Here is a 25,892-nt window from a genome sequence, read left to right as displayed (position 1 = left end):
ATTAGTATTTTGAGGCCACAAAATAGTATTTTGAAGCTTGGACCAATGACTTATGATGTTTTTTCCTAAACTCAAAAATCATCAAATTGCTTTGTAGACCCTGAATTATCAGTTTAATGCTCCATTAAGAGGGTCTCCAACACGGGAACTGCCATGTTTAAAAAAGTAGAAGAATACTGTGTAGAAGAATCATTGGAGAATATTACTGATTGTAGCTTTAGGTGTCCTTTGTCATTAAAGGGCAAAATTTGGGCAGTATAATTCTCCTCTAAATGGGAGCACCCTTGTCGTCTAAAAAAATATCCACAACACAACACAGCACAATCTAAAAGGTTTGAAAATTGTCAAATCAAAGATCTTTAAATTGTAACCAGATTATTATATAGTTAATCTCAAATAAATGACCATGTGTTATTCAAAGTTGGATTATCATTCAGAAACCTTGTTAGATGAGTTACAGTTAGTGTGTGGACTGGTAAAACCAGAAGTTTCTGAATCTCTTCTCTCCACCCATTTCACCGTCAGCAATGCACTGAGCATGTGTGTGCTATTGTAGCAACTGGTCCAGTTTCATTCCTCGTACAGTCTCTACAGACACTCCATATACGTCACACACACAGGTGAGGTGTTGCTGTCTTATTTATTCTTATTTCCATGTTTTATGGTAGTTAATACAAGTAATTTTAAAATAGATAATGGATTAAGTAATGCCAGTGATCTAATTAAGCTACTGTGCTTTCAAATGTGCAGCAAAAGGGCTACACTTACATCCAAGCAGTTAAATGTTGTAGTCAGAAAAGAACTATGTATCTTCAAAACACATTAGAACACAGGAGAAGGAAAGAATATCTCTCAATTTTTTTTAGCATTTTTAAATTTTGATTTAACAATACTTTAGTTTGTTTTTTATTTTGACATATTAAAAAGTATAAAAAAGATATAAAAAATATAAAAAAGTAAGTTTTAAAATCATGTGAAAAAAGTAAAAAATTACACCAACTGACAATTTACGTCCGATAGCATTTATAGTAATTCATGAAGTGATTAAGGGGCCAGTGGTGGCTAATAATGAATTAAATTTCATACTGTCGCCCGTTGTTGATGTGCTAACAAGGCTGTGGTTTGATGATTATTGGTGGAAATGGTACCAAACATCAAAAATCCATGAAGAGAGAATTATTTTAAATTATTTGCAGGATGTGTGGATTTGCAAGGTAACAACAAATCATCAAAATAAAGAATAGGACACTTTTGAACTAGAGAAAAAATTAGAAAGGACAACAACAACAACCAAAAAAAGGAAAAACTTGCTTGACAATTTTTTGATAATAAACACACTAGCGTAGCTTAGTTAAAACACCTGAGGAGGCTAACCAGCGTGATTCAGAAAACTATTCACAGCTGTGAACAACTAAAATTGAGAGCTGTAACTGAATGACAGGGAAAATACAACAGAATAGGCCTCTAGTAATGAGTCTGTTAAATGAGTCCAATAAAATAAGGAGGATATGGAATTTGAGATAGATATTAATATTGATTTCTTTGCCTTTTTTAGATCCATCAAGATGGCTTTTTTCAATAACTTGATAAAAAAGTTTACTAATGACAAAACAAAGGACACTGACACGGTTTGTAAATTTTAACATGTACTGTAACTATAATGAATATGTACCTTCCTTCTAAATTTTACAGTGTACATGTGTCTTACGTATCCTCTTGAAAATGCTCTTGATAATATGCTACTGCAGGCTAAGGTTTCTTCCAAAGGAAGTGCCCAACCTTACTATGGAACCATCATACCTGACCCTAACTTTGATGCCAGCAGAGACGCTGCTGCTTTACAGAAAGCCATCGATACTAAAGGTACAGCAGATATTAATGTCATTATGAGTATACTTCCTTTTTACATAAGACTTGGTCTTTGTGTGTACATCTGTTTTATGTAAAATGAGAGGTTTAGCAATTGTAAAAATGAGTGATATGTGTAGAGAAATGCAGGTTTTGTTGGTACATCTCTAACCCACACAGTGTCCACATTCCAAGATGTACGTCACAATACTGCAGTGTGTGATACTGGTCATGTAGTCCAGCATATCAGCTATGCATATTGGTTCAACTGAGCATGAGCAAAAAAAACTGATTTTAAGTGACATTAAAAGTTGCATAACAAGCTGGTGTTACACGTGCCTGTTTGAGCCATTTCACTTCCTCCTGCAAGTTTGCTCATTTTCAGATTCTGTTTCATAAACAATGAAAATGTCTTTTTTTGCAATATTTGCATTTCGCATAGAACCTATGCTCATGCATGCAGATCTTAAGGCCCAAATAGCTGCAAATGTGATGCAGGGTACCTAACAAACAGGCAAGTCTCATTTGAGATCTTATAAAGATAGTACAGCATAGTGGAGATGTCTGTATTCTCTCTACAGGTGTGGATGAGAACGGCATTACAGAGATACTTGCAAGAAGGTCTAATGCACAGAGACAAGAGATCAAAGCAGCCTATGAACGGGACACTGGAAAAGTGAGACCCTCAGAATTCCTCTCACTGTCTGAAACAGCCACTGAATCTCATAATTTAAACTTTTCTTATGTCCCCATTTCCCTCCAAATATTACATATCCTCATTTCCTGGGCCCATTTAAACAGACTCTAGGAATATCACATCACTGATTTCCATCAATTATATCATTATGCAATTTTTCCCTAGAATCTTTTGAAGACTTTGACATCATCTCTAAAGTCCCACTATGAAGAAGTGGTCCTGGCTCTACTGATGACTCCAGCTCAGTATGATGCCCATGAGCTCAGGAATGCAATGAAGGTAATCACCACTGCACATACACTATAGATACATATTTTAATGTCATACTTAGTCCTATTCAGGACTTTAAATAACGGCAACCATGCCCTTCTAGGTTTACTGACATCAAACACCCTTAAAGTGCTACTAAATCTGTTTGAAATATTTCACTTGTCATGTACAGCAAGCATATACTTTACTTCTACATGTTTCCTTTCATACTTATAAATAAAATAAGAGTACATAAAATAAAATAATAAACAATCACTTTTATAACCATGTAGTGGTAAAAAGTAATGACTCCTTTTTGCTGGTGCGTTATTCAATATTAGGGTTTAGGAACCAATGAAAAGGTTTTATGTGAAATTCTCGGGACCAGATCCAACCAGGAGATTCGACAGATTAAAACTGCATTCAAAGAGGGTAAGTGCCCAGATTTATCTGTGTTGAATCTCTTACATGTGTAGTATATCTGTATCTTACATTAAGTGTAAAGCAGAAAAAAACAAATCATCACATTGTATTACAGCGTATGGGAAAGAACTGGAGCATGACATTAAAGGGGACACAAGTGGACACTTTCAGACCATCCTGCTTGCACTGTGCAAGGTAAATATATACAACATGTAAATCAAAAAATAAATAAGCAAATAAAATATGTAATAATACAGAATAAATAAATACATTTAAAATAAAGGGAAATAAAGGATTTGAGACCAATATGGTTGGTGTGTCCTACTGAGGTTCTCCCCTGTCTGTGTTTGCTTCGCAGATGTCCACATCATTTTTCTATTTAAAACTGATACAACCTAAAAAAAACACATGGATAACAATTATAACATGGATAACTATTAGCCATTATTACTTAATCAAATAATTCTGACCAACTTATATCCACCATCGTTCCCGCTGCAGGCTACAAGAAGTGAGGACCGTGACATGGATGATGGTCTGGCAAAAAGTGACGCAAAGGTAAGGACCACTTTTAAATGTCATGTTGACATCACAAACATCTTTTTATTGTATAAGTATCTTATGAAACAAGCATTTTACTTCATTGCAAATGGCAGAGCAGTTTTGACTGGTGCAACAAAATAATTTTTCACATAACTACAGCAAATAACCCAACCCTCCAGGAATACTCAGTAGAAAACCCAGGAAACATTTTGATGATTTTCTATAAATCTAAAATAAATTGATAATTATATAAATATATAAATGAATAATATATAATAATAATAATAATGATAATTTATATAATAAATAATATAAAAATAATTCTATAAACTCTATTGAAAACATGGCAGCACCAATTTGGAAGGCCTTCTCTATGGAGCAAAAACTGGTTATTATGGAGAGTATAAAGAAAACTGTGTTTTTTAATAAACAAGATCCCAGTGTCATTTAGGAAAAGCACAAAATAACCCCCTATTTAGTGAAATAATTAGTGATTAATATTATAAATAATAACCTTCATAATATTTGTTTATCTGTATTACTTTTGTACTAAAATATATTAGCTTATTGTTATGGTTTACTTGACTATGACTTTAACTTCCTCTGCCCAACTCTGAACATCCTGAATGTTGAATTACTGTTGGGGTTATGTTTACAACGGCGTCCGTTGTGTGTTCAGGCTCTGTTTGAAGCTGGAGAGAAGAAGATAGGAACAGTGTCTTCAGTCTTCATTGACGTCCTCACATCCAGGAGTGAAGCTCAACTGTGCAAAAGTAAGCGATGACCAGGCAAAAAAAGTAATAATTGTATATAAAAGAAACACATTAATGGCCGAGCAATGCCAAGTGTCGACTGTGGGGTATAAAGACCCACAGCATCATACTTTTGGGATGAGCTGAAGTTTCTGCTCCAGAACTAATCATCCACAAACAGTACCAGAGAAAGTGTCTACAAACATTTGGACATAAAATGTAGTTCAGTACTGTTGTGGTCCATATTTGATCTTTTTCTAATATGAAATTTGGTTTTACACCTTCAGTTTTCAAGCAGTATGAGAAGATTAGTACACAGGGCTTTAACAATGCTGTAGAGCATGAGCTGCATGGAGACACTGAGGAATGCCTCATGACCCTAGGTGAGTGAAAGTATGTATGTGTGAATGTGTCTTTAGCATGACATTACAGTTACAGTGGTCTGTATGTTGTCTGTATAACTCGTGGTCTTTATTTTACAGTCACTGATCAAATTTTACAGTCTGTAGCTGTGTCGAAAATGGCTCTCTATTCACTTTTCTCAATATTACACACCATACCGTACACTACATCAGACACTAGCACTGTGTCTGAAATGGCTCCCTATTCACTATTCTCCATATTACTCATTATACAGTGCACTATTATAGGGTACTGAATTCAGGAGGACAGTGAACGATTTCGGACACTAATTCATGCAGGTTTTTACCAAACAATGCAGTGCATTATGGGTATCTGCTATCCACTAGTGTCACCTAGTGTACATGGGTTGCACACTAACTTTTGCGGTGCATTGTGGGATTGTTTGAGTGCACTGAAAATTTTGCACTAGGTATTAGGACACTCATACAAAATGGCAGACCCCAAAAATAGTGCAATATATAGTGAATAGGGTGCAGTTTCAGACACGCCATAGGTCTTGCTGGATTTCTTTTTACCAACATTGCAGTGAATTATGGGTATCTGCTAGTCACTTGTGTACATGGGTTGTACATTACTTTTTGGGGTGCATTCTGGAATTGTTTAAGTGCACAGAAAATTGTCAAATATGTATATGTTTTTGGACATTACTATATACACACACAAAAATTCCAAAAGTCAAAAACTGTATACAAGTTCTGTACTTGTGTGAAATGAGCATTTTTAAACATCTACTTTACAAACCTTGTGACCGTATTTACAGAATGTTGTTCACTGAAAACGTGACCAGTGTTACATAGAAAAGGGGAATGAAACTTTCCAGTTTAGCTTGTTTAACACCATTAGCGCTAAGCGTGCTTACATAAACAAGCAATGCATTTGCTTGATATAATCTCCATTTTACAACCCCACCCCCTCTTGTGAATGACTGATTGATTTGTTGTTTACACAGTGAAAGCTGCATGGAACAAACCTGCATACTTTGCTGAAAGGCTGCATCTGGCAATGAAGGTAAAGTATAGGATCAGGGTCCAGATACTAGCTATTACTTTTAAAATCAAACAGATTTTTTTAACCTCATTAGTTCATATTTAAATGGATTTTAGTCTAATTAAGCCTAATCCATTGTGTCATATATTTTAAAACACATGGATTGTTTTTCTGATATTTATTTCAGTGTTGCTCATGAGAATCATGAATATGCAAATGAGCTTTCAATATGTCCGGGTTTTTTTGTTTGTTTCACACTATGTGGGCATCCTGTAATGTAACGACATACACACCACACATATTCATACATTTGTTCATAAATATATTATCTATTTTTATAAATAATGAAACAGCTGACTTTTTTTTTTACCTCAGTGATAATAAAATATATTTGCTATTTTGGAACTTTTATTTAAAAGAGTGTGTATTCATTGCATTTTAAAGGAGCCAGAATGAATTCTAATCACCAAAAATGTGTAAACAAAATTTATTAAATTTTTTATATAACGCTTTCATTTTCATTAATTTAAAAGGAAAATAAATAAATAAATATATAGATTGGTCCCCGGTCTAAATAGGTTTATACAGAGTCTCTGATACATTCCGGCCACTAGGTGTCAGGCTAATGTCTGTTTTACAGTGTGAAGGGTGTCTGGAGAAAATGGCAGTTCTGTGAACTGTCTGATGAAGGCATTTCATTTGAATGTGATGAATTTTTTCTTCAGGGTATAGGGGCGAACTGCAAAAATCTGACCAGAATCTTAGTGAGCCGCTCTGAGATAGACCTGCTAAAAATTATCCAGGAGTACAAGAGGATGTACGGCCAAACCCTTCAGGAAGCCTTACAAGTGAGTCAACATGTGAAAAATACAAATCAAATGCGAAATGATTCATGTTTAAATGTTTAATTCATCATTTATTTTGCTGCAATAGTCTATGTACAATAGATTTTTGACAGGGTAAATCTTAAGATATGACCCACTGTTCTCAAATATGAGGCATTCTTAATGTGATACTGATTTTTCTGTAATTATTTTGAAGAAGAAGAACATAGTTCTGATTAGGGTTTGCTTCTTGTAGGCTGAAACTAAAGGAGACTATCAGAAGATTCTGCTGCTGATCTGTGGAACCCAGTAATCTCACCTAACCCTGCTTACACACAAAGGAAACCAAATGGCACCTTCCACTGCACTACAGTCAATTATGCATCACTAATTATAGTTACTTACAAAACATGTTATGATTCTTACAGCACCAAAAATATTATTGAAATTTAAAACAGCTACCAATACCCAATTGACATTCTCCTCATTTTTCTCCTCATTCTTCTAGAGCTTTATTGTCAAATGCATAGTGAAATGTGTACTAAACTAAGCATTTTATTATGCATTCTGTCCATTCCAGCAAATATATTAATAAATATATTAATAGTAACAGATGGACTACTTTTCAGTCTTTTATTTTGAAATAATAATTAGTTTTTTTCTGAGCAGTCTCTGTCATAGAACTCCAAAGACTTTCTAAACTCTAGATTTGTAACACTTAAAAGCACAGTTTAATATAAAACTACTATTGGAATTTTTTTTGTGCGCATAATGGCATTTTCTTATGAATAAAAATGTTCACATCCTTTAACTTTTTCTGTATATTGTCTGTAACTGCTTGTCCAGTTCAGGGTCGCGGTGGGTCCAGAGCCTACCCAGAATCACTGGGCACAAAGTGGGATCACAACTTGGAGGAGGTGCCAGTTTTTGCAGGGCGACACACACTCACACATTTACATTTATGCACACTTCTGAGTCGTCAATCCACCTATCAACATGGGAGGAAACTGGAGCACCCGGAGGAAGCCCGTGTGGACACGGGGAGAACACACCAACAGTCAGCCAGAGTGGGGCTCGCACCCACAACCCCAGGAGCTGTGTGACAGTGACACTACCTGTTGCACCACCATGCTGTCCAGCAAAAGAAATATCTTCAATGAAAATATTTAACATCTAATCAATACATCCAATGTGTGAACATGTTATAAGATTATTCAACCCGTTTCTAGACAATTGAACTTGTTTATCTTTGTGCATTTTTTAAAATCATTTTTCTAGTTTCAAACTTTAGTTCTTGAAAAAAAAACCCGAATTAAAATGATCTGCCTGTGGAATAAAACACAGTAACTGGATAATATTACTGAACAGAGCAAATATATGTATATAAGTACTCTAGAAGTACATTATTGTCACTAAAAGTATAAACAGTTTAAATGTACTTTTAAAGGTACACTTCTCAAAGTCCAGTTTTATTCCCTAAATGTACATTACATTCTCTTTTCAGAAAGAGAGGTGAATATTTGTAAGATTTCATTATTGAACTGTGTAAAATAGTACATTATGTAAGTCCTGGAGATGGAATGGGACGTAAAATCTACATTTATAATTATATAAATCCAGTAATGTTCCCTAAAATATAATAAAAATATATACCTCATGATGAGAAAAATTAAGATATATCATTCAGATATAAGATAAGGCGGCTTGATGTCATTTATGCAGAATGTTTGAAATAGCCTTTTGACCTGACGGAAGAGCATCTTTCCCCCACAAACCTGTAATCTGAAACCAGCCACAGGCAACAGACGGAGAACTCCACATTCAACACATTCAAGCTGAGTCCACAGGGAACACTCTCAAACTTCTTTCCTTGAAACTTTATCTTTGTTTAGAATGTTGTCACCAACAGCCTTACGACTGCCTTAATCGCCATGCGTGTTCTGGGATTTTAAAGGTGGAGCAAGAGTCAGAAGAGTGATCCATCCAAAGCAAGATGATGGTGATGACAGGAGCTAGCCCACCTGGAACCTGTTTTCTCTATGTGATTTGTTTTGGATTTATATTCCCGTTGTGCCACATGCGGATATTCACCAATCGCTGGGCAGTGAAAATAACTGGAGGTCGTGAAAATGCTGATTTGATTGCTGCAAAATACGGATTTTTAAATATGGGTCGGGTATGTATGTTCTGCATATGAATATGATTTGGCAGATGAAGCCACAGTGTTCATGCTATGAGTTTAAATACTAGGTCCAACTTTGTATTAAACAATTGTATTATAAATATATAGTTAACCATTAACAATACATTGAAAATAAATTTAAGTAATAGTGATGGCTTCACCGTTACAAATGGTTTCCAATATCAGTATTACATCTAGGATTATCATGTTACTTCCTATATAATTGCATGTAATCACATGAGTAAAAACTGAATTTGATCTATATGTATAACTACTTAAGACGTGCTATAGAAATCCACCTGTAACCTGAATACGCCTCCAGAACCTACTATGTGTTATTAATTTGTAGCTACATATTTATTAGAGACACAACATAAAGACACAAAAAACAGGTTATAAGTTTTTCTTAGTTTGAGATGTTCATTTATAAATGAGCTCACTTCACTAGGCCCTTTGGCCTACTTATTGATCGGTTAAAGCATTATATCCCTGACCTGAGGCTCATCTGATGCCACCTTACTTAAGGACACTTACTGTTAAGCTGGTGAATTTCACTTCATATCATTATTAATCTTTTATTTTATAATTTACTGATACAAATGCTGATTTATTGTTATTATTATTTAAACTTTTTTGTCTGTAGAACTGAAATTCATATCTATTCACAGTTGCTTATCATTTGTAGTTTTAAAATTAACCATCTTTTATAAAGAACTATGTTATATCAGATAAGGGACTTTCTTGAAGCCTCTCTCACTGGGTCAGTCCATAAAATGTATAATGTATAAAGTATGTGTGTAATCATGCAACATGAGCCCTTAACCTACAAGAGTCTACTGAGCCAAGATTACTGGATCAGTCTTAGTTATAATACACTAACCATAAAATTATGTTTATTATATTTATATTAACAAACAGTTTGCCAACCACCCACCCTGTGTCGCACGACCATAAACAGTCGCTAGTCTTTACACAATTCTGAAACATTGCCTTGAGGATTTTACTACCTTCAGCACATGATAAGTTCTGGATCTTAAACACCACTCCAACTCTCCCCTAACATTAGGAATGATGCTTCGATTCCACACAATGCAATTCCACTCCTTCCTAGCCCAGGGTGACATTTTACATTGGGCATGATTGTAGGTTCATGTGTAACAAAATATCCCATACTTCTCATCCTGATCCTGATACATGTAAGTAACTTGTAATTATTATTATGATTAATTGAATTTAAAAAAGGGTCTTCTCTGATTTGTACACTTTACAACATAGCGTAAGCCTTGGCCAATGTAATAATGTAATATCAGCAGGGTGACAGAGAGGAAGGCTCAACCAATGCTTTAAACTTCCAATGACTATGTTTCTCAAGCTCAAGTTGCCCCTTCGCTGGTAAGTTTATCAGCGATGTAAGATGACCCACTCGTTGGCTTGAATGGCAGACGTCAAGGCCTGGTACATTATTTATACCTGTGCCAGCCATGGTGAAGCTGCGGGTATGGAAGCATAGTGCATGTTGGAAGCAAAAGCAGACCTTCTTTTCTTTGTTCTGCTACAGATCGGGGGGCTTAGGGAGCACTACCACTTCCTGCATCGGACCACCATGAAACGTTCCACTGCGGCAAGCCGGGGGAACCATAGTCTGATCACCACTGAGAGCAAGGTGTGCATTTTATATTTCTGCTGTTATTGAGATGCTACTGAATAGTTTATGGGTCAGACTACACCTTTAACACACACACACACAGTTACATCAGTGTACTCAACCATAACACTGCAGCTTCAAAATGCTCCAAGAAGCTAAATGATCCAACCCTAACTACTGTCTTTCAATTATTGATTCTGAACACTCCCCTTTTGTAGTTCATGTTTTGCACACATTGGTTGTATTTAATGATGTGTTGCTTAATGTACCTCCCTGTTGTTTCCGGTGTCCAAAGGTGAAGTGGATCCAGCAGCAGATTGTTCACACCAGGGTGAAACGGAGTGAAAGAACCAAAACATGGCAAAGTCCTTCCATCCACTTTAACGACCCAAAATGGGACAGCATGTGGTATATTGTTAGTATCCTACATGATACCAGTTTTAAAGCAGTTTTAAAGTTGCCGCCAATTTAAACCTCAAGTTTGTAAAGGAGTACAGGCTTATTTGGGACCATGGTTGGTTTTCAGAGTGTCAGTGTCTAAATCGGTAGAGGAGATCTCTCCAAAAAAATGTACCATAAATGTTTCCCTCCTCAGAAACACATACACATACACTTAGCCCTGGCTCTGTTAATGAGAAAGAAACAAATGGCTCTGCCCAAAATTGGCTCTTTTTTTCTGTGTGTCTCTGGCTGACATTCAAATATTGAAAAGCATGTAAAAGGTTTGAGGATGTTGTCCTATTCTTGCTCTGTAAGTGAGTAATATTGACTTATGTTTGCGGTTTCAGAAGTATTACTTAACGTGGAATTGACTCTAACCACTAACTTTCCATGAAAGTAAACACAGACCAAAAGTGTTACAAAAATAACTGCTTGAGTTACAAATGATTTTCTGTGGTAATTCAATAAGTGAATAAAATCTTACAGACAAGGTCATCTTCAACAATGAACAAGGAACAGTTGACTTCTTACTCAAACATACTGTTCCATTTGATTTATAGAAACCAGTCCAACCAACAGTGTGCCTGCATCACTCTGCTACCAGCCAAAACGGGCTGAATTTCAAATATCTTCCTCCACACTATTTAGTGCACTGTGTCAAATATAAGTGCATTGTATGTTGGATAATAAAAACATTTGTATCCCTATCTAACCTTCACTGCACTGTCAGTGTGTACAAGTATTAGTTTTATAGTCTGTGAAGTGCACTATGAAGGGAGTAGGGCATCATTGTGGTCAGGGTCACAGTCATGCAGTCAGTCAGGAGAGAAACAAATAAAATGCCTGGGTAAAAAATCAGAGCATTTATTTTAATGATTGCTGTTGGTATGTATAGACTATTTCTTTAAATGCAGCAATGTTTTAAAAAAATCACCTACTCCACCTGTCTGTTGGAGTGGAAACCTCCTACCCACTTTAACCCAAAATATAAAAATAAATGGAATGTTCCTATTTCATGTCTATGTCTGTATTAAACATATAGATTCTATTGCTTAAAACACAATATGTATGAAAAGTGTGTGTTTCTACAACCCTAATGAGTATCACATACCACTGTTCTGCAGCACTGTGATCACAACTGCCTGACAGACATGAACATTAAGGCGGCATGGAAGAGAGGATATACAGGGAAAGGAGTGGTGGTTTCTATTCTGGATGATGGTGTAGAAAGGCAACACCCTGACCTGAAGCAGAACTATGTAAGCACTTTGAATACTTTTATATAGAGTTAAATATATGAAATCATTTGTAGCAGCTGTGTATGTGTGCACTGAATAGACCCTTGATCATTTGCTCAAAACTTTAACTGACAAATGTATAAAGAAATTATTTTAAATGTTTTTATTGACCAACTTAATTGTTCTTTGTACATAAAAAATCATTTACACAGCTCATTTCAGAGATTCCAGAAGATGCCTAAAGCCTTTCAGTTTGTTTTTGCAAAAAAAAAGAGACATTGAGTCCCCTGTGCCAAAAACTATACATAACATGGGTGGTTAGATAATAGTGTAAAGATACCATTGATGGCAAGACATAATTGGGACTTAACAGAGCTGTATGCTCCTGTCAAGGCACTTTTTATGGGGGGGGAGTTCATGGTTGTTTCAGCAAGATGATGCCAGGCCTCATTCTACACGTGATACATCAGTGTGGTAGACAGAGTGTGTGTACTTGACTGGCCTGTCTCCTGTGGTGCACCATGAAGAGAAGAATCAGAAAATGGCAACCACACTCTTAAAACCAACAATTTTTGTTAATAACTTTGACATTGACAAAGAACCTTTAAGTGAAGTTTTCTTTAAACCTTTAAAATTTGTGATTCTTTGTGGAACTAATACTAGTTCTTCTATGGCATCACTCATAGAACCCTTTGTAGCACAGTTATTTTTAAGAGTGCATGAACTGTTGAGAAGCTCAAGACTTGTATCAAACAAGAATGGGTAAAAATGCCTCTTGCAAAACTGCAATTAGTAATTTAATGTATAATTTGAAAGTATAATAGTATAATTTAATGGAAGGTGAAAAACACATGCTTTTTAGGCATTCAAACTGTGTTGGTCACTGAAACTACTGGAAACTTTTTCTGTGTACTTCTGTTTTTATTTATTAACTGTAACCACTTATATAGTTTAGGGTCATGGTGGGTTCAGAGCCTACCTGGAATCACTGGGTGCAAGGTGGGAACACACCCAGGATGGGCTGTATGTTTGACGGTTACAAACAAAGTTCAAGAGAATTTACACATTCTTAGTTAACTCTGAACTACATGATGCAGGACTTTCACATTATCTTGGCAACTCTTATCATTGCCCATGGTGACTCTGTGCAACTGCTCCAGTAAACATTACTGAGGTCAGATACTGATGTGGGATGATTATTTCAGGATTAAAATCAATTCATACCAAAGTTCTTGAATGGAGCATCATCACTCTAAACCAGGGGTGTCCAAACTTTTTTCAAAGAGGGCCAAACTGGATCATAACAAAATTCTATGTATATTATTCAGACATTATTTATAACATTCAAAATATGAAAAACACAAATTTACAAGTTACAGGATAACAAAAGGATGTAAAATCCAACATTTTACTGCACATATACTTCCCTCTCTCTGGAAATCACCGGTTCTCACTGTTAACTGCATTTTTTTGCTGCAGCCATCACCAAATTTCGTTCTGTGGATTGGTTTGCTGGCCCAGATAATTTAAGGGCGTTTAAGTTTAGCTTAGTTCATTGACACAGTGGTGCAATATCCTATACTATACGCACAGCTGCTATCGTCACATGAAAGAAAAAACTGCATGCCACTAATTATGTATTCTTTAAAGTGAAGCCTCGGGCCAATTAAAATCTTAGTGGGCCGCATTTGGCCCGGGAGCCAGACTCTGGACACCCCTGCTCTAAACCCTTGTTCCACTCCTCCACAGACCAGTGCTGAGGGACCTTACACCTAACTATGGCCACTGTGTAGATTAAGCTTGTGTGCAGCCACTGTAAAGTGTCCTAATCTATTAAGGATAATAACATAAAATAATACGAATTCCAAAGACACAAACAATTAACACACCTTAAAGAAGTGTCTACAAATGTATGATATGTATGAGTATGTATGTACTGTGTATGTATCTTCATGTAGACCTTTATGGACATATGGCTATTGAATGTGTGTGTTTGTAAGGATGCTCGAGCCAGTCATGATTTTAATGGAAATGATCCAGACCCCACACCACGATATGATGCTACTAATGAGAACAGGTTTGTCACTCTTTCATTGTGAAAACTGACTATTTTTCTATGAACATTTGGGTCTTGCGTATATATTTTATAAACTCTCATCATGACATTTCCCCCTTTTTTTTCAGGCATGGAACAAGGTGTGCTGGAGTGGTAGCGGCTGCTGCTAATAATTTGATGTGTATGGTGGGGATTGCCTACAATGCTAGGATTGGTGGTATGTGTCTGTATAGGGTCAGAGTATGGTATATTCTGATGATTAAATGATCTAATCCTAATCCAAAGTCATTTGCATTTAGGTGTTCGTATGCTGGATGGGGATATGACAGATATGGTGGAGGCTCAATCTCTGAGTCTGAGGCAGCAGTACATTGACATATACAGTTCCAGCTGGGGACCAGATGATGACGGCAAAACTGTGGATGGTCCAGGACCCCTCGCTCGCCTTGCTTTAGAGAATGGCATACGCAAAGTGAGATTTTGTGTTTGTTTATGTGTGTGGGTGTTGGGGTAGGGGTCCTGGGACATTTGCTCATTTAGAGAACCGCATACATAAACTGAAGTTGTGCCAGTTGCTTCTTTGAATCAGAACGGAATTTCAACACACCAGCTCTCCTTGCAGGGTAGGAAGGGACGTGGTTCCATTTTCGTTTGGGCTTCAGGTAATGGAGGGCGGAGACAAGATCACTGCTCATGTGATGGCTATACCAACAGCATCTACACTATCTCTATAAGCAGCACAACCCAGAGTGGCCGCAAGCCCTGGTACCTGGAGGAGTGCTCCTCCACACTCGCCACCACCTACAGCAGCGGAGGCAGCCTAGAGCCAAGCATTGTGAGTCATTCAGAGTATTTAAAGTTTTTTTTTTTTTATTCTTTACCTTATATTGCAGTCATTAAGTATATTAGAACATCTTATTATAGAATCCAAATAGCAAGCATTACTTATACAAATACATTTTGCATAATGCATGTTTGTAATTCAAAATGCAGTTTGTTGCACAGTATCAATAATGACAACTGTCATCTTATATTAAAAAAAATTAGTATTCATATGCTACATTCACAATTATTGAAACTCATAACGAATGCAGTGATGTATGAATTCTTATTTGCCATTATTTAATTTTAAGGTTATATTTTGTTAAGTAAAATTACAATAATAAGTTTCCCTATTACGCAACAGCTGCCCTTAAGTGGAAAAAGCAAGAGAATGTTTGAATTTTGAATTACAATCCTACATTACATTAAAAATAAGCTTCAAAACGTGTTTGTACATATAATATACCTCAGAAATTTGTGCACTACATATATATATTTTTTATTATAAACATGGCTTCCCCATGTGTTGGACCAACCCTATGGAGTATAAACTGGTTCATTCTGTGACTCCAACACAGTTTAATACTTTTTGTCATGTATGGTGCACTTAAATAGAAAAAACAGAAAAACTAGAACTATAAAAACATTTACTCTTTAATATTGTTAGCTACTTTTTGTTCTTTTTATTACTGTTTTAATTACACAAGATTATTACCTTGTGCCATTATAGGTCCCTTATGAACTTTATACTAATTTGGTGCTTTACTAAAAAGGTCCAAAATAAAACAAAAAGACCAAAATTAGTTGCTCTACACTCTTTTCTACACACGTTGTCCACTGTATCTGTTTCATTTACAAAATATATTATAGGCTGTAGTCCATCTTTTTCTCTTCATACTTCCCTCCCCTCTTTTTTAATGGTTACTCTATCAGGACCACAACAGAGCAGGTATTATTTGGTTGGTGGATATTTGTCAGAACTGCAGGGACACAGTTGCACTCGTACAAGCAGATCAACCATAAAAGTACAAAGTGCACCTATTAGGGAAGTGGAGCTGATAAATTGGACAGTGAGTGTAGAATAGTAGTGTGTGTGATATCAATAAGATCAGATATAAAGGCTTAGGCTAAAATATCCTGCTGCAGATATTTTTCCAGAAAAAAAAGGCCAGAAATTTCAGTAAACTCCCAAGTTATGTTCAGTTTGTGATAATATCCTTCATCTTTATGTGTGACTGAACCATTTCTCAACTTTTGACTTTTGTGTAATGATTTTTTTTTAATCTGTAGCAGAAATATGTGTCATGTTTCATTTGCCTAAAAACAATTCTCCTGAGTCATGGGCTTTCGCTTTTTGAGCAGCAACAATCACATTTCTGTGTGCAGGTGACAACAGACCTGAGGCAACACTGCACTGATGAACACTCTGGAACTTCAGCCTCAGCTCCTATAGCAGCTGGAATCATTGCCCTTACCTTAGAGGCAAAGTAATGCTCAGTTTTGTTTTGTTTTTTTTCATTTCATTAAAAATAAATCACAAAAGAGGCATGCTTCCACTGCACACCTAAAAAAACTGTCACCAAACGAACCTGATAGAACATATTCTAGTTGGATTTTCCATCTGCTTAAAGGGCAATAAAAACCATGCGTGTTTTTGTGATTAACAATGTCGTTTTGGTCATTCACTCCACTGTTTTAAAATGCTACCCTATTCTAAAAGACTAAAAGTGTAAGCTATGGAAGCAAATCTTTTGAATTTTCAAGAACACGTTTTCACTGTTATTATTCATTCATTCATTATCTGTAACCGCTTATCCAGTTCAGGGTCACGGTGGGTCCAGAGCCTACCTGGAATCATTGGGCGCAAGGCAAGAATACAACCTGGAGGGGGCGCCAGATAATAAATTCAGATAAAAAAATTCAAGCTCAAAAAAATATATTTCGAAGGTGCTCAAATGCGGTAGACCAAATTCAGATACCAAAATACGAGTTACAAAAAATGCAGATACACATCCGGGACACCGAGTATTTGGGATTTTCTCTTTCACGTTAAATGCTGCACTAGTTGCATTCTGTCGTCACTAGATGACGAAATACAAACACAACTTCCACACCGTGGAAAAACTACACGTTTACCTTCCTTCCGCGGATATTATCTCTTTGTTTTCAAAGTCTCTCAAAAATCTGAAAGCCTCACTAAAGACACAATATAACAGACTACTGATATCCTGAAGATGAAGAAAGTTTACTGTGGAAATGTTTTGTAATGGCCCTGTGAACATGTGACATGACAGAATGTTGAAACATGAACTGTGGGGATACAGTGGTGTGAAAATTAGAACACCCCATGAAAGCCTTTGGCTTTTTAACCATATGGACATTTGACTTTCATTTTTCAGCAGCACTAAGAAATGGAGCTTATACAAATAAAACTGAAGAAATTACTTATAAACATAGGTTGTACAGTGTAACTGGCTTTGGCAGAGAGGATTTGGCAAATCTTTCATGGGTGTAACCCACAAACTCAGCTCTGCTGCTCATCCCACAAATACATGTTCCTTACAAATGTGGCACCATTGAAAAGGGAAATTAACAGGCTTTTCAACGGCATGAGATTTATTGCCAAGAAGCATTGTTACAACAAATAAATAATCTACAAACATTTTTCTATATAAATATTTATAATATTAGAAATAACCAGCAGTGGAAAAGTACAATTAGCACCTAGCTCCTCCGAAAATGTCCACCCTGTTCATCTCCTTAAGTCTGAAGGGGTAAGACATAGAACAAAAAAAAAAAAAACGTCTACGCCCTGCTGGTCAAAACTGTAATAGCATGCAAATATTTAGCACAAGCTCCTCAGAATTGTTGTTCACTGGTTCAATGAAGACCTGAGGGATAACTGGAAAAAAATTTATCTGCCGTCACGTGCTGGTCAAAACTGGTACAAGATGCTAGCCATTAACCATTAACATTTTTTTAATCTTTCTGGCCAACGGCACAAGTAGGGGGTAAATGTTTTGATGTATGAAAGTATTTGATGGTTAAAATTGTACAAATGATGCTGGAAATATTTATTCAACTATGTTTGGTGTGTGTAATAAGCTGTTACAGATAATGAATGAATGACTGACTGTATAATACAGAAAAAATGTAGTGTTGAACTTAGTCTCAGGAACATTTCCACTTTTATTTTCATCATGCCCTTCAGGGCTTCCGTATACCTGAGACGTAACATGAGGCGACTGGTCACTCATTACTAAATGAGTAAGAGGGAGGCCAGACCAACTTGAAACACATATTTTTATTGTCTTATTAGTGCAAAAATTTGCAATGTGTATGTCATTGTTTTCAGTTTATATCAGTGAATTGAAATCGGACCATGAAACTATATTTCAGCTACAAGTTTATGGTCATTGCAATATGTCACTGATATATGACCTAAGAAATCACCATTTTTAAAGTATTCTGTTGTCAAAGCTGTACTGTAAGTTATCCAACTATGAGCATTTTCTAATAGGTCCTAAGGTGAAAACAAATGTTACACAGGGCAATTTTTTAAATTCTGTTAAATCCTTTTTCTAAATTCTGCTTCATCCGACTGTAATATATAATATACAAAATGGTAGTATAAAATTTATAATGCTTTACTTTCGTACCGTGTCAAATATTGGGCTTGTTGTACTTTTTTTTTTATTTTTTAATGTTTCTGATTTTGGAATATGTCAGAGCTAAACAAAACAAACAGGAATATATATATATATGTATGTATAAAATAAAAAAACAGCTGCTTTTGAACATCAAAAACCAAACAAACAGAAATTGTACAAAAATTACTTGGAATATTTACTTCTTCTCTATCATTTAAAGTAAATTTTTTCATATTCTGTATTTTCCGTTTTGGAGATACAAGGCTTTGTTCATACAAAACTTTGTAAACTTTCTGAGCTGTGAATTAATTGAATTGACTTTATTTATGTACAGTATAAAACATCTTGAATCTTATTCTTGTTCTTCTTACTGTTAATGACTTTAGTCCGCTGCTGACCTGGAGGGATGTCCAGCACATTATTGTGAAAACGTCACAACGGGGTCACCTCAGCGCCCTTGACTGGCAGAGCAATGGAGCAGGATATGATGGTAGCATATAAGTTCAGGAAATGCCTGTTTTTGAGACTGATTAGTGATTGGTTTCCTCCCACAGTCCAAAAACACACAATAGTAGGTGGATTGGCAACTCAAAAGTGTCCATAGGTGTGAGTGTGTGAGTGAATGTGTTAGTATGTGTCGCCCTGTGAAGGACTGGTGCCCCCTCCAGGGTATGTTCATGCTTTGCACCCAGTGATTCTGGGTAGGCTCCAGACCCACCGCGACCCTGAACTGGATAAGTGGTTACAGACAATGAATGAGTGAATAAAAAGAGCAATCAGCCATTTCCTCCAATGATTATTCTTCACCATGTGAACCTGGCACCTAGTGGCCTGTATTAGAGATTCACTATTAAACTTATTTCAATATGGCTGCCTCTGTGTGGGGGACCCAATTTTTGTAGCATAAACAGGACTACAAAGCAATTTGAGTCTTCTTTCACATGCATTGTACATTGTAAAAATTTGTTAAAATATAAATAAGCTAATTTTTTATGTGCTTTTGCTTGTAAATATTACTTATTGCTCATTTAATGTGTTTTATTTTTTTCCTTGGGTTTTATTTTTCTGTGTATTTCTTGTGTAAATAGATTAGTTATTTTTGCTGTCTAAAATGAATTATTATTAATTTAATCACAGTGAGCCACCTGTATGGGTTTGGGCTAATGGATGCTGAGGCTATGGTGAAAGAAGCAGAGACTTGGCGACAGGTTCCTACTCAGCATGTGTGTGAGGAAAGCACTGCTCAGAACACAAGGTAATATTATAATGCATTTATTTTATTCAAATATGTGTCAAAATAATTAATTGCCTAATGCTAGCATTAGCAGTCACACACTTAACCAACATATACTGTGTCTCTAATGTGTCTCTCAATGCCAGAGTTATTAGTCCGGAGAGAGTGCTGAGGTCAGTATATAAGTCCTCAGGCTGCTCTGGCCAGCGTGGTCAGCATGTGTCTTATCTAGAGCATGTAATTCTTCGCGTGACCATCACCCACCCACACCGTGGAGACCTGTCCATAACCCTCACCTCCCCGTCTGGCACCAGATCTCACATCCTTGGTATCCGGTAAGAATGCAAATAAGAATGGTAAGAATGATCGGAACAGGGTGTAGCAACATAGTCCTTAACTAGAGTACAGTGTTCAGCTCAGGAAGAATGTCATGCTGGATTCTAACAGTACATTCGACTTTGTCTGCAAAATTATTAGAATTGCAAATAGCACTGGATCAATTGACTAGTAAATGCAACTAATGTAAGGTTATGTACACACCCTTATGAACCTATTAATGCAAGTTCTACATACAAAGAATGATGCTTAGTGTATGACTACTTACCAAAACAACAGGTTTGAAAAACAGGTACACAAATGCATTTCTTCACACAGGAATATCTTGTATAATGCTAATTGTCTCTTTGTTCATAAATTAGAAGCAATACTGTCATTTTTAGAGAGGACTACCCTCATTTAACACCAATACATCCCACAGAACAGACTCATTTCTCAGGGAGCCCTCTGTATGCTCCTGAGCGTCTCACTTCCTCATGACCAACTGACTAATTATACTGGGCCTACCAGAAGAGAGCTGGTTCCCCTTTAGAGTCTTGGTTCCTTCTAAGGTTTCTTCCCACTGTCACTTAGGTGTGCTTATTTTTGTGCTAGGACACACAATTTTCTGTTGATAAAAGTGCTCTATAAATAAAATTGAACTAAACTGAAATGTAATTGTAATGTTGGTTGTCTGGCCCAGGCCCTATGACCTCTCCACTGAAGGCTTTGTGAAGTGGGAGTTCATGACTACACACTGCTGGGGCGAAAGGGCAGCTGGAGACTGGATCCTGGAAATCAAGGACACCCCATCCTCAAAGAGAAATACTCGATTACAGGGTGAAAAATAAAACTGCTTTGAAACCTTCATCACAGTAATGGCGTTAGAAAATCTGGAAGTTGGTGGTTACTGTTTGTTAGAGCTTATACAACCAATAGGAGAAAACATGTTTCCTTAATATCTTTGTAGTTTAATATCCCAGTAGTTTTTCTGTAGATCAGATAGAAAGACATGAGAGACTATAGCTGAGATTTGCAGCTGCTCACTTTTTTTTCTCATGAGCAAAGACCGTCTCCTCTTGAGTTTCACTGGAGAGCTCAGTAAGGCTTCACACTGTGCTCAGAGTGAAAGGATAACACTCATGTTTATCTACAACTGAACCAAAGGCATGAAACGTGTCTCATATAAGGCTAGCAAGCTTTTCAGCTGAGGCCATTAAGTCTCTTCATTAGTCAATGAGAAATATGAGTTATAACATTTTCTGGCAAAATTATTGCATACCTGAAAGGTCTCATTTGACTGTTGTTTTCTCCTGAATGCAGGCAAACTACTAGAATGGGCTCTGGTGTTGTATGGCACCTCCAGCCACCCGTATAAACGTCATGAACAGCCCCGCTCAGCTGAGATATCAACAGAAGATGAAAGAGCTGAGGAATATGAAAGTGGGTTTTATCCTTCATTCATTTCAAAGCAGCAATAAATCAATTTTTCCAGTGAGATTTTCATATTATACCTTTATTATTCATTATATTGACACCTAGTGTTTTGGATGTTGTAGTGTGGTGTTACATTGCTTTACATATATTTTCTGTGGGCAGGGAGTGTATGCTTTAATGAGACAATAGTATAATCTGCTAAAAATACATAACATAAGTGGCTGTAACCAATATATTTATCGCTATGAATAATATGACCATGTCTGTTGCGTAGAGCTGGCTATCTTTTAAATATTTATAAATGTGTAATGCTGGTCCCAAAGGACTGACGCCCCCTCCAGGGTGTGTTCCTGCCTTGCGCCCAGTGATTATGGGTAGGCTCTGGACCCACCGCGACCCTGAACTGGATAAGTGGTTACAGACAATGAATGAATGAGTTACTTGTCCCTCAGTGCTTGGTATAACTTGTGGTTCTGCTAAGCAATCCAGGATAAAATGTACTGCCATTATTATATTGGGGCTAGTGGCTCAGTAAACTGTCTAGAAGTGCCCATTAAACAATATATTACTAAACATTTAAAGTTTCTCCGTTTGTAAAAGGTGCTTGTGATCCAGAATGCAGTGAGGACGGCTGTGAGGGGCCAGGCCCACATCAATGTATTTCCTGCTTGCACTATTTCTTGAAATTCAAGAATGGCTCAAGGTAATGCCCTTATGTCATTCATATTGTATTCTACTGTTCATTAGCCGATTATAGTCAGAATAACCAGAAAATTGCAACACATTTCAGCATTTCAAAGGCACTCTTAGGTAGATTTTTCAAATAATTAAATCATATTACAGCTATAGAACAGAACATGGTAGAGGTGGTATCCTCTATGCTATGCTAAGTAGGATGGTAAGTTTACTCTCTCCTTTGTGTGTGTGTGCAGGACGTGTGTTTCCCAGTGCCCACAGGGCTTCTGGGGAGACAGAAAGCGCTGTAAGAAGTGTTTCTCCGCATGTACAACATGTACAGGGAGCCGCAGTGATCAGTGCTCATCTTGCAAGCCTGGATACCACCTGGATGAGGAAACCAGCAGCTGTGTAACCAGCTGTGCAGATGGATATTACCTTGACCATGGTAAGTAGAAAATAGCACATGAATAAATAGAACAAAAGTGTGTTATGGTTTCTTTACCACCTGTTGTATAATAATTGTATTAAAACAGTATTCCCAGTGACATCTAGGTGTTTGTCAAAAACACACATTATTCCACTGATATGATCATCATGAAAATAATACAGTTCACCTTTGTTCCTTTATTGTTATAAACAGATAAGTGTTTTATCTCTTGTCCTACAATAGAGGAGAACATGTGTAGGAAATGCAGTGAAGGTTGTGTGAAGTGTACTTCCTCCAGTATTTGCAATGAATGCCCAGAGGGCACAAGGTAATACGGGCCATTTTAACAGATTTTTGTTATGCGGAATATTAACTGAGCATTTTTTAAATGTTTCCAGTCTTAATTCTTTTTCCTTCTCACGTTCTCAGTTTAACTGGAAACAAATGCCAGAAGAGTTGTGAGGATGGCACCTTCTACAGTGAACAGAGTGATGCCTGTGAGCCATGCCATGCTGCCTGTGCCACCTGTGCAGGTACTGACCACTAGACACAAAGAATTTCTAGGAATTTCAGTTACATGTATCAGAAAATTACATTTGTTTTAAATGTATGGCATTTTATAATTTTTATTGTGTATGTTTTATAATCAGAACATTATATTGTACTTTTCTTATTGAAAAAGCATTGCAGATTATGTATTAAAGATATTTCTCAATTCTTTGACCAGTGCAGAGACCAATATTTTGTAGGAACCATGATTTTAAAATACTTTTTTATTCAAAATGTTTATAATCGTTGACATACAATTGTACAAACTTAGAAACGATTATTAACTGAAATAACGTAATTATTACTTTAACAATTGTCACAATTCAGAAGAAAAATATTTCTCTGATAATATACAGTTAAAACTTCAACAAGATCATTTGCCTTCTCTACAGTGAGTTGGGAATCAAAAAAATATATAGGAAAAAAACCCACAATGTTAAGGATTTGACACAGTATGAATCTATGAATAACAAAGCTCCAGGGACCTGGAGGTTGTGGGTTCGATTCCCGCTCCAGGTGACTGTCTGTGAGGTGTTGGTGTGTTCTCCCTGTGTCCGTGTGGGTTTCCTCCAGATGCTCCGGTTTCCTCCCACAGTCCAAAAACACACGTTGGAAGGTGGAATGGCGACTCAAAAGTGTCCGTAGGTGTGAGTGTGTGAGTGAATGTGTGTGTGTGTCTGTGTTGCCCTGTGAAGGACTGGCGCCCCCTCCAGGGTGTATTCCTGCCTAGCGCCCAATGTTTCCAGGTAGGCTCTGGAACCACCACAACTCTGAACTGGATAAGAGGTTACAGATAATGAATGAATGAATGAATCTATAAATAACTCAATTTTGACAAAAATAATAGATAGAACCTTATAATAAATATATATGCATATTTGAATAAATACTCCTGTCAGACAGGGGTTGAATAAATATATATGAGTTAACATATTGCTTAGTAGTAAAAAACAATTAATGCTCCATAGAGTTAATCTTTCATGTGGGAGCATGGATTTTAAGTGTTATTTAAACAGGATTTTTCCAGAATATGTCTAAACCACTAGAATAAACGTATAAGATTGTTTCAAATTCATCACTGGATAAATTTACTTATTGGACCTTTAAATCTCATTCATTTAAGTGTGTCATGTATTCATGTATGTGCAGCTGCAGGTCTAGAATCATGTAACCGCTGTGCTGATGGGTATCTAATGGAGGAATGGAGGTGTGTGTCTTCTTGTAGCCAGGGCTTTTACGCTACACAGACACAGCTGGATTACACAGAGCAAGCACAGAGCTTTTGCAGAAGGTATGTGTGCAAGTACTTACTTACATAAAATGCATTGCTTGTGGCTAATAATCTCCTTAGAAAAGCAGAATTTAGAACGTGGACATACTCGAGCAGCTGCACATGAGCCTTGATTCAACACACTCAATGCAAAATATGGGCTAGAGGGGACCAAGCTACTCAGCATTGGGCTGTGGAGCAGCTTTTTCCTCACCATTTGCTAGCTCTCCACTCTGTTTGCTTGCCCAAAACTGTCTGATGTGTTTATGAAGCCCCAATGTCTGTAAATGAGAAAATAAATAAACTGGCTTGGTCCAGTATGCTAGTCTCTCATACAAAGTATGATTTCTTTGTACTTTTATACATTTATGAGATGTAACAATTTACAGTTTTTAATTTTTATTGCATCTTTCAACTTTCAATCTTTCAATCGTTCCTCAACTTTTCTAATAATTATGTTTACAAGTAATACATGTATGATATACATTCATCATTAGTAGAGGGCAGCATGGTGTCCCTGCTACACAACTCCAGAGTCTTGGGATCCTGGTTTCTGTCATCATCGCCTTTGATAAATGTGATGAGTTTAGTGTGCTCTGGATAATTATAAGTCAAATGGATTGGCAAGATATTAAATAACAACTTACCATGCTTTAATGTAATATTCAGGGTGGAATTAGAAAATCTTAAAAGCAATCATAACCAGTTTTATCATATATTACTGAATATATTTGTTACATATATGTTTTATATGATACTCCTGTTTGAAAACAGCCAATAACCAATCAAACAGAGTCAATATATGATAAATACAAGTTGGACTCTAATCAATATCATATATTAGAAATCTGACTTTTACCAGATCAGAGTTTGTCTGAAAGTAGAAAAGTATGTGGGGGTGGAAATGTCAGGTCTAGATTTGAACATTCTGTTGATCTATTCTTTGCACTAATTAATTTTTCTGGGTTTGTGTTTGTTGTTCTGCACAGGTGTGATGCTAGCTGTCTAGCCTGTATTGGTCCAAGTAAAGGGAACTGCACTGAGTGTTTGGATGGACACACACTACAGAATGGAGTATGTGTGCTGAGTCATGACTGCAGTGATGGTGAGTCAGTCTTCTCAAAAGGTACAAAAACTGCTATTTAACCAAAGGCATGATGACATGTGTTTTGAGTGAGTGTGTGTGTGTGTGTGTGTGTGTT

The 25,892-nt window shown here is 36.6% G+C and overlaps 2 protein-coding genes across 2 annotated transcripts in view; both read left to right on the top strand.

Moving 5' to 3' along the window:
- The first annotated feature begins 596 nt into the window (after positions 1-596).
- On the top strand, positions 597-7,951 carry LOC136679426 (annexin A1-like). The gene is made up of 13 exons (XM_066657941.1): positions 597-620; positions 1,556-1,628; positions 1,749-1,863; positions 2,430-2,524; positions 2,711-2,824; positions 3,136-3,226; positions 3,333-3,412; positions 3,719-3,775; positions 4,440-4,533; positions 4,800-4,895; positions 5,885-5,943; positions 6,648-6,770; positions 7,003-7,951. Exons 2-13 carry the CDS (start codon positions 1,566-1,568, stop codon positions 7,057-7,059), a joined length of 1,044 nt encoding a protein of 347 aa, XP_066514038.1. The 5' UTR covers positions 597-620; positions 1,556-1,565; the 3' UTR covers positions 7,060-7,951.
- Positions 7,952-8,823: 872 nt separating this feature from the next.
- The window catches only part of pcsk5a (proprotein convertase subtilisin/kexin type 5a), a 38,573-nt gene continuing 21,504 nt past the window's right edge, over positions 8,824-25,892 (top strand). Inside the window, exons 1-20 of the mRNA XM_066657910.1 lie at positions 8,824-8,922; positions 10,487-10,591; positions 10,869-10,988; positions 12,139-12,273; positions 14,253-14,329; positions 14,437-14,525; positions 14,608-14,780; positions 14,931-15,143; positions 16,517-16,617; positions 19,167-19,270; positions 19,918-20,035; positions 20,161-20,349; positions 21,033-21,169; positions 21,653-21,772; positions 22,367-22,469; positions 22,699-22,889; positions 23,115-23,199; positions 23,301-23,404; positions 24,570-24,711; positions 25,680-25,795. Coding sequence (XP_066514007.1) covers positions 8,824-8,922; positions 10,487-10,591; positions 10,869-10,988; positions 12,139-12,273; positions 14,253-14,329; positions 14,437-14,525; positions 14,608-14,780; positions 14,931-15,143; positions 16,517-16,617; positions 19,167-19,270; positions 19,918-20,035; positions 20,161-20,349; positions 21,033-21,169; positions 21,653-21,772; positions 22,367-22,469; positions 22,699-22,889; positions 23,115-23,199; positions 23,301-23,404; positions 24,570-24,711; positions 25,680-25,795 — 2,521 coding nt within the window. The remainder of the gene's footprint in view (positions 8,923-10,486; positions 10,592-10,868; positions 10,989-12,138; positions 12,274-14,252; positions 14,330-14,436; positions 14,526-14,607; positions 14,781-14,930; positions 15,144-16,516; positions 16,618-19,166; positions 19,271-19,917; positions 20,036-20,160; positions 20,350-21,032; positions 21,170-21,652; positions 21,773-22,366; positions 22,470-22,698; positions 22,890-23,114; positions 23,200-23,300; positions 23,405-24,569; positions 24,712-25,679; positions 25,796-25,892) is intronic.

Source organism: Hoplias malabaricus, chromosome 2, assembly GCF_029633855.1.
Source record: "Hoplias malabaricus isolate fHopMal1 chromosome 2, fHopMal1.hap1, whole genome shotgun sequence".
Classification (NCBI taxonomy): Eukaryota; Metazoa; Chordata; class Actinopteri; order Characiformes; family Erythrinidae; genus Hoplias; species Hoplias malabaricus.
The sequence above is the reverse complement of the archived record's forward strand: the minus strand, read 5'-3'. Positions and strand labels throughout refer to the sequence as shown.